Source organism: Branchiostoma belcheri, unplaced genomic scaffold (assembly GCF_001625305.1).
Source record: "Branchiostoma belcheri isolate BF01 breed outbred unplaced genomic scaffold, Haploidv18h27 scaffold106, whole genome shotgun sequence".
In the NCBI taxonomy this organism is placed as follows: Eukaryota; Metazoa; Chordata; class Leptocardii; order Amphioxiformes; family Branchiostomatidae; genus Branchiostoma; species Branchiostoma belcheri.
The window spans coordinates 788740-802031 of NW_017802447.1; the positions used below are offsets into that span (position 1 = coordinate 788740).

General features: G+C 41.3%; 1 protein-coding gene across 1 annotated transcript in view; it reads right to left on the reverse strand.

The window, feature by feature from the left end:
• Window positions 1-3732: 3732 nt before the first annotated feature.
• LOC109478098 (sushi, von Willebrand factor type A, EGF and pentraxin domain-containing protein 1-like) overlaps window positions 3733-13292 on the reverse strand; it is a 33760-nt gene continuing 24200 nt past the window's right edge. Inside the window, exons 42-47 of the mRNA XM_019779588.1 lie at window positions 6821-6952; window positions 6451-6555; window positions 6196-6292; window positions 5895-6017; window positions 4692-4998; window positions 3733-4380 (exon numbers count right to left, since the gene is read on the reverse strand). Of these exons, the coding sequence (XP_019635147.1) occupies window positions 4327-4380; window positions 4692-4998; window positions 5895-6017; window positions 6196-6292; window positions 6451-6555; window positions 6821-6952 (818 nt within the window). The 3' untranslated portion in view covers window positions 3733-4326. The remainder of the gene's footprint in view (window positions 4381-4691; window positions 4999-5894; window positions 6018-6195; window positions 6293-6450; window positions 6556-6820; window positions 6953-13292) is intronic.

The following is a 13292-nucleotide window of genomic DNA, read 5'->3' on the forward strand; positions in this document are numbered from 1 at the left end:
TGGCGGAGGTGGGCGGGGCTATAGGATCGGTTTTGGAGGGAACATCAGAATGATTTAATTATGCATACGTTACATTCCAACAGGTGGCTTGAACCACGCCAGGAAAAACAAAAGACAGTTTTTGTTACCGTATAGTTTTTACAAATATGAACTCACGACGTTGCATAATTGACAACTGAGACCTATACATACATTTAATATACACCATGCTCGGGAAATGTAAAAAAAAACGCGGCAAAAGTCTAAAATTAGGAATGGTCGCTCAAAAGTTACAGAAATGCACCATTTTTACGGAATGCAACTTGTTGAATCTGGCATGATCTTAACCTTATTGCTATGGAACAATGTCTGCCAAATACTTTGTTGCTTACCTGTACGAAAAGGCGAAGTCATCTCGAAACCATGCACGTCTTCCGAGGTATCTCGCCATTGTGTTGTCCAAAATTTTCCAGGTCAGGAAATCCGCATTTTCTCCTCCAAACACCACGAGAATTACAATTAACATGCTGCGAAAACTCCCCATACTTCTAGCACATCATTTAGAAAGACATTCTGCCGACAAAAACATGTAAAAGTACCCGGAAAGTTGTACAAAAATAACAATCCCAGAGCATTCCCGCCGTAGCAAACCGCCATTCTGCATGAGCCATGAGGGCACGATGCCAGACGTGTTTCTTTACACAGGTGTTTGCACAGGTGTTAATCTAGCTGCTAATCTGATTAAGAAGACAATTTCAACCGTTAAAACGGTTTACATGCAGTCTTTCTATCATACGCTTACAAAATTTTACGTCGATAATACACTAAACATTCACAACAAAGTTTCCCATTTGTGTTTAAATGGCTGCCTTTCTCAGAAGTTCTGCATGCTACATATACACGGATATAGTGCTCTTTTCTTCACTATATCTGTACCTTTAAGTCATTTCGAGCGTCAAAATCAAATCAAATGGGCTGTAACCGTGACATGGTACTCCTGAAGCGCCGACTAGTGACGCGTGAAGGTACTTCAGTTACTGATCTCTCTATCCACCTTTCAAAACTGACCGCACCTGACCCTGGCACGGTGGTCTCATAGCGCCGCCCAGTGAGGTGTGAAGGTACTGCAGCAACCAGCCGTGTCACGGTCAATACAGCCTGTGGGAGATAAGGCCAGCGGTTGCAGTACCTTCAGCCGCCACTGGGCGGCGCTAAATCAGGACCGTGTCACGGTCAATATTTCAGCCTGATTGTGACAGTGGGAGGCGAGGCTAGCGGCTGCAGTACTTTCAACCGTCACTGGGTGGCGCTAAATCAGGACCGTGCCACGGTCAGGTGCAGCCCGTGGGAGATGAGGCCAGCGGTTGCAGTACTTTCAACCGTCACTGGGTGGCGCTAAATTAGGACCGTGTCACGGTCAATTGCAGCCCGTGGGAGAAGAGGCCAGCGGTTGCAGTACGTTCAACCGGCACTGGGCGGCGCTAAATTAGGACCGTGTCACGGTCAATTGCAGCCCGTGGGAGGTGAGGGCGGCGGTTGCAGTACCTTCAACAGGTGTGACGGAGATCTCGCACCCCCTGATTTTGCACCCCCCCGGGGCGAGATCACTAGCGATCTCGAACCCCCCGGGGCGAAATCGCTAGCGATCTCGCACCCCCCAACCTAGTGTTTTCGCACCCCCCAAACTAGTGTTTTCGCACCCCCCGGTGATCTCGCACCCCCCCGCCAAACATTTTGAAAATTGTTCTGTCTGCCCGGTATATAGTTGAAACTGCATTTTAGTGTGATAAAACCATACTTTAATGTTGTAATCGAGAGTTTTACAAGTTTCCCTGGACTAATGTGACGTATTTCAGCACAGCGCAATAATGGTGACTGTGCCCAATGATTGGTTGCAATAGTGTCCCTTAGTTCCAAGAAGAATGTGTGATTAATTCAACGTTATGTCATTCTTCATTATTGATTTTTTAAAAATCATTTTTAAGACATGACCAATATTTCTCTGCTTAGCACCACACATTTATTTGGTAAGCTGTTCTATGTCATAGATCAAGTGTAATAGATTGACATTCCTGAGGAAGATTTTAAAATTGTCAAAAGTCTTAGATAGGGACAGAAAAAAATCTCGAAGCCTGGTCCCGTCGGAAAAATAAAACTTTGTGACATTTTTGAGTAAGAATAATTGCTATAAAAGCTATTGAATGTTAAAAATATTACGGGTTTAAAAATAAAAAGTCACCCCGTGGATTTGAACCCATGACTCTATCATGCAAAATTCATGACCCTAGCATGTTCAGATCACGAGATATCAAAACCGGAAGTTCTGCTGCAGTACCATAACAAGCCGCTAAGGGGCCCAAAATCTAATCATTTCGAGGTCTCATCAAGACCAACCCACCTACCAAGTATCAAGACAATATATTCAAGCGTTCTTGAGTTATGGTGGTAACAGGCAGACAAACAGACAGACAGACACACAGACACACCGCCACGAAAACATAACCTTCTTGGCGAAGGTAATTACTGAATATTGGTATTGTCATACTAGAGGATAGTTAGGTAGCATCTGATATAGTAACCACTGTGAATTACGAAGGCCGTAACAGAACACATACGGGATGAACAAATCGATTGAGGGGGTGCAAGATCACCAAAGGGGTGCGAGATCACTAGTGATATCGTTCCGGGGGGTGCGAGATCGCTAGTGATTTCGCTCCGGGGGGTGCGAAATCACTGGGGGTGCGAGATCTCTGTCACACCGGCACTGGGCGGCGCTAAATTACATGTAGGACCGTGTCACGGTCAGTTACAGCCCATGGGAGGTGAGGCCAGCGGTTGCAGTGCCAAAATCTAAGCGCCTGAGGAAGTCACCCATAAAATAAAGTCAGTGTTGCCTAATGAAAATAGCTAAAAGGTGAAAAAAAGAGAAGATTCTGACAGAATTACGATGAAAAAGGATTCTATTGGACAGGATACAAACAGTCTTATAAGCTTAACATACCATTCATCTCTGTTTATAATAGACTATGTATGAATACTTAATGCCATGATACCAAAAGAGTATAAAATGAAATAGGGGTTTGCCGGTTACATGTCAATTGTCGTGCATCTATTTTAACTAGTGATATACAAATAAACATGTAATGTCACTCAGTACAAATAGTAGGATATTATAACAGATTTTTGCACATTCTTTTTTGTCTAGAAAGTGATCAACTGCAACAGATGATTGGATGGCCCCAGATTCTGATGAGCCATCATCATAACAATGTTCTAAATCGAGACTGGAGCTATATGATGTTACATTTTAACTACGAAGAAAACAGAATACTTTTAAAGTGATATACTCAACCTCATCAAAATAGTCTCCAGCTAAGTACTTTTGTAATTTTAAAATATGTACATGTAATACTTCCTCTGAATTGTACAATGAAACAAAATGGCGTGATGTTACATTGGTGTAAAATAATTTTCTTGGCTAATATGGTGAGAACTATACTCAACTGTCAGCTTGTAAAGTTTTACAAGTTAAATATACTTGATTTCAGATAGACTGAGCTGATTACATATTCACCTGTTATAATTATAATATTATAATAATAACTTGAAAAGCAATATATACATGTATGATTGTCAAAAGCATGCACTTAAGATTTGATAAACAATATTTAAGTAAAGATATTCACAAGACAACCTGAGTTGCACTTAGTATGTGTAGATACATTGTATGCAACAAATAAGGAAATTCATTCTGCAACTGCAATATTATGCTATTTCAGATTTAGTATTTCTGCTATAGGATGTGTCTTCATTAATTATTTTCTCTTGAAATGGATGATTCAAATATCATTTTACGTTTTGTATGGCTATGTTACAATTTCCTACACCAAACTTCAAGATGTATAAAATTTTGCCAATCATCAAACTCGAAATAAATTTCAACTGACAATATGTTAACACACTGTTGCAGTACTACTACATGTAGGCTAACAGTACTTCTACAAGCTTACCCAAAACTTTTCAGCTGTGACAATGATTGTATCTGATTTCTGCCCCGCACATCCCCATAAATGACAACATCATAAATTAGCCAGCTATACATCTTTAAGTGTTCCTCTCCTGATTAAATAAGATTCAATACAAATAAATCTCTCTGAAGAAACAGTGTGCTACAAGCCATAAGTTTTAGTCAAATCGAATGCAACATTGTATACAACTATAATAATTATCAAACCAACACTGTGTGACAGGACCACAAGAAAAAACATGTCTGTATAGCTGATGAAGCTTGTCATGTTGTGAACTAATGTTACTGTACTGTGATGTTCCAGCCTGTTTTTTACTAGCTTACAGGCTGAAGTCTACCACTGACGAAGCTCGAAGGGAACCAGTCATTGATCTCTGCAAATAGAAGAGAAAATAGGAAAAATCAATGGAGTAAATGATACATGTCATTGAAAGTATACTTTGTGTACCTAATGAATCTATCTAGAGCACTAGAGCATCATTCTGTTAAAGCTATAATGAACTTCATTCACACACAAAAATGGTTTACATCATTCCCTAAGGTGGTCTATGTTATGTGTAATCAACTTGATTGAAATTATTACCAATGATGATAGCATCTTTATTGACATCTATAAAAGATGTTTTAAGGACAATCAGGCGAGGTCCTAAAATGAAATACGGCATATGTAGGAAGCTAAGCTTACCCTGTCATACGGCAGACTTTTTGCATAGTTGGAAGGTGCCATGGGTTTGGCGCTGTACCCGTAGGCTTCCCTGGGTAGAGATGAGACAGAGCCAGCGCGTACTGACGACATTGAGCCTGCTCTCTTCATCATGGGGTTGTAGACCCCCGGCTCCTGGGGAGCCCCTCCCCTCAGGGTGCTGTAGGAGTCAGGCTGCATGGAGGGGTTGTACACACCAAACGTACCCGTACTGGCTAGAGACAGTCGGCTGCCACGCATTGAACCATTGCTGTATCCAAGCCCCCCGGGTGGTGGAGCATATGAGTGCCTTATAATCAACAACAAATATTAAATTAAGGGCACTATAGTTAATGGATTATCACTTGCAGTTTGTGGGAAAACTTTTGAGAATGCAGAGAAGAACATTTACTATAATAACAACATGCAATTTGGCAGGCTAGTGTCAATTGAGTCACACCTTGCAGAAATAGGAAAGTTTCCAGAGGAAAAATTTTGATCCGTTGTTTTGAAGTTAGATCTGGGAATTACACTTAATGAGATGTTATAATCTCATGCAAGATTTATGATGCAACAAAATAATATCATCTGTACAGCAATGACATTATTTGTCAGAGAGATAACATAGTACACTGAGTATTTGTAGCTTCTATTCTGCATTTCCCCAAAAGTATTGCAGGCAACAACGTTAATACCAACGTCTCATCACTCTCAAACTAACCAACCTGGGTACATGGATAGTACGAGGGCGGCGAACAGTGGCAGGGTCCCCTGCCCAAGCGTGACGTGGAATGGGGCTTGTGGTTCGGTTCACTACACCATTTTCCAAACCCCCATCAACCAAGTAATGAACAGTGCTTGCAAAAATAGATGCATGTGCAAAACATTTGTCATAATGAATTTCATTACACTTATAAGCAAAATATAAAAAAAGAAAACCTACAGGTATGTGTGCTTCACATTTACATAAATATTAAAAGCATGAAGAATGCATTCAATAATTGTAGCCTAGTATTCATCCCTATTGTACTAACTTCCAAGTTTCTTGTAGTCTCCAGGAGTTCTCAAGTAGTAAAAATAAAGGAGACTACAATAGGTTTGGATACCAAGCTATCTGTAGGGATGACAAACACACTCAGTGATCATTGGCATGCCTTCTGGTGTTGTTTATTCTTTCTCATGCATAACAATGGTTTCTACTCTTACCTGACAGAGCCTGATTTCCTCACAAAATCCTCCACTTGCATCTGCTTTCCATACATCAGGTCAGCGTTAGATCCTGTTATGCCGTATGGTGTTTTACGGGCCTCTTTCCCCTTTGTGTTCAACCTATGGACAGGGAACGAGTGTCTTAGTGGTAGGACAATTCAATTCATCTTTTTCAAAGAGTCTGAATTGCATTGTTTTTACAAAATAGTTGGCGTATGCCTTAAACTGATGCCCTGAATAAGCATTAACTTTTTCTCACAAAAGATCTGCCATTACATTGTATATCTTTCTGTCTTACCATTTTATACAGCAGCATAGAAGAACAATCAGCAGTGCAAGAGCAGCTAAGGAACCCAGCACGATTCCAACAATCTCTCCAGTTGTCAGCTGACGACCTGCAAAGGACATGAAACGTAATATTAAAAATTTGATTGCAATGTTGCTGTAGATATGTGTTGAAGGGAACTAATAACCACAATTACATTCTGCCCAATAGCTTTAAGAAGTATCATTTCAATCATTTTTTTAGAAGCTTATTTTCTTAATCCCTCACGTTTATCACAGGTGGTGCCATGGAACCCCCTGGGACAGGTGCACACAGGCTGCTGGGTACTGGACTTGCTGCAGGTGCCACGCTGGCAGTAACCATCACAGGCATCTGAGGGGGGGGGAAATAAATAAGATACACACAAACATCATGATTGCTGTGCCTTCTTGTCATATTTCAGCAGTACACTGATAATTTCAATTCCCAGAAGAACATATTACCGGTGATAAGAAACCATAAGTGAAGATGAGATTTTGGCGTTCCTATTTTTCTTAACCTTCTACCTGCAAAGGTAACGGTTGGTACAGAATTTGTATCGAGTTATGGGGTTAGGCAGCAGGGAGAAGGTTAAACTAAGAAGTGTTTCAAAGCTCACCTTTACAGCTGGTCTCTCCATTATTGACATATCCAGGGTTACAGGAACACCTGTACCCCTGAGGCAGGTCCTGACACACTCCATTGTAGTTCAGACATGGGTCCACTGTCCCTGCTGTGCACTCATTGATGTCTGAATATAAACAACCACAACATGAACCTGTCTACAGAAGACATTGTGAATCAGGTGAAATCATTGGAAAAAACAACTTTTTATCAAGGGGTTAGATATGTCACCTAACATCCTGATATCCTGCAGTTTTGATAGTTGTGTGGTAAGTGTAGCCTATAAAACATAACCACTCATTTAATTTTCAACAAGTCAGTTCCAGTAGTGACCAGAGTCACTGTAATGTGTAACAGTTCTGATATCAGGCAATCCTAAACTGTTACCCTGAGTGGTGGTAGGATTTCTGCTCCTATTCTTTGCATTCCTTACCTTGGTAACAATCCGATGACTTTGAACTCCCAGAGCCCACAGTGAGATAGCCTGATGGACAGGGGGTGCAGGCTGCCAGGTTCTGGTTCTCACGGTAGGAATTTTTGGGGCAGGGCTGACAGGAGCCGTCAGGCTTCAGCTCCTCCCCAACTGGACATGCTGAAAACACAACAGATGTTGGTTAGGATAGGACATAATCAATGTAAAAGGTAAAGGGTAGGGCCATAGCCTTTTTGATGCCACAGGGGCCAAAAGTTGCTTATCCAACTGTGTCTAGTGCATGGTATTCAAAGATGGAGCCCTTACACTTTTACCTCCCCAAACAACAAATCTTACATCTGAGTGGAGTGAGGACATTCAACTTGTAAAGTGTGCTTCACAAGCAGTCAGGAATAGCCAGGAATGCCATGGATCAAAACTATGACTTCTCAATCTCATATCTGCTAGTCTAGCTTCTCTGTCATTTGACTGCTACAATGTTGCACACTTTTACTGCACAAAGAATAAAATGTCTAACATGCACCAACATACACAAGGAGTTAGCATTTCATGCAAACAATGAGAAGCTACATCATACTCACCAAGACAGTCAGCTGAAGATGTAGCCCCTGGAGCAGCCGTGGTGCCCTGGTTGAAAGCCAAACATGACTTGCAGGTCAGCTGTCCTGTCTCATCCTGGTATGTCCCTCTGGCACAGGTAACACAGCTGGTGCCATTCCAGTAGGAACCTACCTGGCATGTTGCTAAAAAAAGCACAATAGGATGTCAGAGTTTTGAATTAGATACACCTGGGTGCTTTGGAACATTATATTTAGGTTCTCTTCTGGTAGAATGATTACAACTTACTGATGCACTGAGTTGAGGTTGTGGCTCCTGTAGTGGCAGTTGTCTGTCCTGAGGGGCAGGTCTGGCAGGTTAGCTGTCCTTCAGCATCATTATAGGTGCCTTTTGGACATGACAGGCACAGTCCTGTACTGTAGTATGTGCCAATGGCACACTCCACTGTGGGAAAAAGATAGAAAATCAGTCACACTCTGGTACACAGTTTTGCAACTATGAACCTATGAACTATAGGTGTGAGAAGCTCTACTTAGTACTAAGTAATATACAAGATTATCATATTCAAACAACAGATAAAAACAATGAATCCACTAAGTGTAGGACTTAAGTGTTGAGAAATGGAGAAACATTTCACATACCACATGCCGAGTTCTGTAGCACCTGGCCAGCTGGACAGCTGAGTCCAGATGCCAGCAGTGCTGTGTTAGGGTCGGCGCCCAGCTGTGTCAGACTGGCCGGGTCCTTTAGACTGTCCAGCGCAGCTGTGACATTTGGCCTGCAGGAGAGCAAGGGAAATATTGTACCTGCTCTATTGATCAACGATCTCCACATAGCAAACTGGATGTATACAGATTAACAGATAGAAGTGCCAAAAAATTAAAATGGACTCACAATCTAAAACTGTCCAATACATTGCCTAATATTCTATTCTATATTTATGGGTTCACCACACCACGAAGTGGTGGTGAACCCATATTGCTTTTCTGATGTTTCTTCTCCTTCTTCTTCTTCTTCTCCTGCCATTTTTTAAATGGATTCAGCTTCTTCATTTTAGGGCCTAAGGTCCTGAAATTTGGTATGGAGGTACAGTGGGCAAATACCCCTAGGCGTTTTTTAAATTTTTGTGATACAGGCTTTTAGAATGGTTTTATTTGAGTTTTTTGGCTGTGTTATAGCAAATGTATTACTGTGTTAGTCTGCCGTGTTTACCACGTCTGGGCATGAGTCATCACAATGGAATGCAGGGCATCAACCAATAGGCATGCAGCTTTCCTCTATACTTCTTGCTGATTGGCTGTTGGGATTTAACTTGATTAACACCTGCACAGAGCATTTCCACCTGCACAGAGCATTTCTTGCTGATTGGCTGTTGGGATTTAACTTGATTAACACCTGCACAGAGCATTTCCATACTGACAGTATGTCTTTATTCAAGTGTTTTGGTAGGTATTTCAAGCTTTTCTGCTCCAGCATTGGAATGCGGGGCATGAACGTTTTTTTTTTTTTTTGAAAATCAACAGTTTGCATTATGCAATTAAAAATCCTAACCAATAAAGTAGGGAATAGCTATCCAACTGTTGTTTTAGTTGTATGTTACTTCATATTATAGTTATATCAATGTAAATCATTGTTTTCCCTTGTCTTTCTCATTCTTTCCCTGCCATGTCGTAAAATGTGGTGAACCCATCGCTGTATTTGCTCCAAAGCAAATATTGGCCTTTCTAGTTGACAATAACATCTATTTAATGACATGTGCTAATATCAAAGAAAGAGTAATTTTTACTATCAAGAAGAATTTTTAGTACACTGTAGTTTGAGCTGAGGTCTCATTTTTTAAACTTCCCTGAGTAACATTGTGTTAAAAATGCAAATTTAAATCTTGTGTTAAAAAGTCTCATAAAAAATGTTTATGTTGAAAATATGATTTTGTTTTAATAACTGAGTATACTTATCACACAATCATACGATCCAAAGGTCTGTAAAAAATGCAATTTTCTACTCAAAGCCAGAAAACCCACCCTTGAACAGGCAGACTTCCAGTAGTGCTGACACCTGTGGTCTGACGTTTCACACGGCCGATCCCCTGTTGTCGTAAAATTCCCTCGATGTCAGACTTACACACAGCATGCAGGCGAGTGATGTCACAGCTGATGTTGGAAAAGGTGTTGTTCATTCCAGTGGAGGAGTTAAAAGGAGCACAGATGTTGTAGGTTCTGTGTAACTCGTCCAACTTGTTTGCAACCTTGTACAGAACTTTCCTCTGGTTGGTTGGTGTACAAGGTTCACTGTCAAAGTTCATTCGGATGAATTGTATTCCACTGTCTGCTTCACTTGCTCCTGTTGAGATAAGGAACAAGAATTTGTGAAGAAAAACACCCAAAGGGAAGATTACAATGAAAAAGTATTGTTTTCCATATGTGTTAATAACCTTCAGCACCAAGGACAGGGCTGTTCCACATGTGTTACAGCCTTCAGCACCAAGCACAGGGCTGTTCCATGTGTGTAACAGCCTTCAGCACCAAGGACAGGACTGTTCTACATGTGTAACAGCTTTCAGCACCAAGGAAAGGACTGTTCTACATGTGTAACAGCTTTCAGCACCAAGGACAGGGCTTTTCCATGTGTGTAACAGCCTTCAGCACCAAGGACAGGGCTGTTCCACATGTGTAACAGCCTTCAGCACCAAGGACAGGGCTGTTCCACATGTGTTAAAAGCTTTCAGCACCAAGGACAGGGCTGTTCCACATGTGTTAAAAGCTTTCAGCACCAAGGACAGGGCTATTCCACATGTGTAACAGCCTTCAGCACCAAGGACAGGGCTGTTCCGCATGTGTTAAAAGCTTTCAGCACCAAGGACAGGGCTGTTCCCATGTTATAACAGGGCTATTCCACATGTGTTGACAGCTTTCAGCACCAAGGACAGGGCTATTCCACATGTGTTGACAGCTTTCAGCACCAAGGACAGGGCTGTTCCACATGTGTTACATGGAACACAATGACTTCACTATATGCAATGCAGATACAAATGCAGTCGTATATGCTTGTGAAAACATGCTCTTACGGATTAAATGGCTCTTGATAGGGACATTGGAGTTTGCTCAATGGTGAAATAAGAAAAAGATCTGCTTACTTGCACAGTTGGGAGGTTGGAATGGTACATTTGGCTGGTTGACATCATACAGCCCCTCAGGTCCACATGTGTAGAAGGGTTGTGTTGGTTGTGAGAAGCTGTACCCAGTGTCACAGGATATATTACACACCAGGCCTCCAGACCAACGCCGACACTCAGCTCGGCCATTCTGGGGGGCAGCCAACTCCCTACACCGACCAGCTAGAAAATGGCAATCATATTCTTCTGTCAGTCATTACAAAAGTTAACAAACCTGTTCTAATCTTTTAAAACATATAATCTTTCATAGTCCAGGGTTATGCATAATAGTATAAAATAGCTCTTTCTATCTGACTTAATTCACTCAGCGTACCGAGCATAACTTTGGCCCTCACACTCCAATACATTTGTATTATCATGTTGATCTTCCAGCAGTTAGGCATTATTTTCTAAAATTTTAGAACAATCAAATCCTGGCCTTGAATCAGTCATGTAGGGAAGCTTACGAGTGACATGGAGGTTGAAGCTGCACACGGCTGAGTTGTTGCTGTTGTCTGTGGCCAGGTAGCTGACTGGGTATGTTCCCCATGTGAAGGTCTGATCTGGAAGGAAAAGTAAGATTGTCAATGAGTGTCAAAACTAGCGTGCAAGGAACAGTCCTGGGAGAAAGAAAGAGGGTGAGGATAATATTAGAGAATGGACCAGCGTGTAAAACATTAAGAAGAACAGAAAAGCAAGAAGGGTGGAGAAAAATGGCTGTCAGATTATCTGTGGTGCCCCAAACAGTCGAAAAATTAGACTAATATAAGGGATAGATGATGAGAGAGATGCAGTACACATTAGCCTCCTACACTACTCTGAACAGGTCTTACCTTTCTAGAAGTGGGGATGATTTTACTGTACCGTTACATGCATTCATTATTATGACAATGGGACATGCCCTTGGTGCTGATTCTCTATCAGATAGACCTTCATGGATACTATTAGATATTAGATGCTATCACATACAAGTTTTTAGTAGTAGTTTAAGAGATAAATATGGAACTACTGTCAGGCTCAAAGACGTACTACCAAAGTACTACTACATATTTCAGTAGTACAATAATGACTGTCCTTACTTTTTCTGTGTGAAGCTTGAATCCTTACATCTGCTTCATCAAATTCTGGCTGTGGCCATGAAAGGCCAGCAGCAAGAACTGTGTCAGAGTTGACTGTAGTGGGGCCAGGACAGGAGGTGATGCTGGGAGCTGTCTTGTCTACAGGGTGACAGATATCAATAATTCACTTAAAGATCATATGATTATTATTTATTGTTATTGACAATGTCAAAGTAATATGTATCAATTTTCCTGGGAAATAATTTGACTGACGGGAAAAACAAATTTTGCAAACTTGTACAATTTGTATTCATCTGATGGCTACATGTTTATGTAGCCTTCAGATTGTAACTGTTTGAGAAAACAAGTAGCTTATAACATCTGTACAACCTTTACATGCTGCTGATCTGCTTACCGGTAATATACTTTTTGTACTGCTTTCTTTCATACCAAATAGGAAATTTTGAAAGGCTGCACTGTTAATATAAACTGTATTTATCTACCATAATGACATGAGTGAAATGCCACAAAATTGTTAGGAAGTTACCACCTGAAGCAGCTCATGTTCCACCTACCGATGACACTTTGACAAGAGGACCCTGTCACCCCCCGTGGGCAGCTAGTGGTTCCACCCAGTGATGGCCGTGGAACTTGGGGCCTGCCTTTTGTAACACCGGGATCATCAAATGCCACCCACGGTAGAGCTGTGCCCACTGCACTCTCTTTTGACTCCCACAGGCTCCGTAGCCTTTGGTCAGACAGAGTCCCATTCCACAGATTGGCTTGTGTGATCTCACCACGGAAGTAAGGCGGCATTGTGTCATTGAAGTCTCCAAGAACAACTTGTACTCTGTATCAGAACAACACGACTTGTTACACTCACAACGAATCTCAATCCTACAAAAATGTTTGAAACTGTAATTTGATATAGGATACAGTTATGCATGCTACAACCATACATTTTCAGCTCTCAAATATTAAACAATCATGATAAAATGAAGCCTGTCCATGTAGTTTTATGGAGAGAATAGAGACATGTGTATTCCTCGTGGCCATCTGCTTTTATGATGTTCTCTAGCTACAAACTAATGTATCTTTTCACTTTGAAACGTTCAAAAAACAAAGAAAGAAGTTTGTATGGCCTAATGACTGCAACTCAAGATACTAATTTCCTTATGACATTGTAACACCTCTTACAAAATTACCTGTTTCCAAACATCTGACTTGTTGGGTTGGACTCCGCAGCAGTGCCACTGGCAAAGGTGTT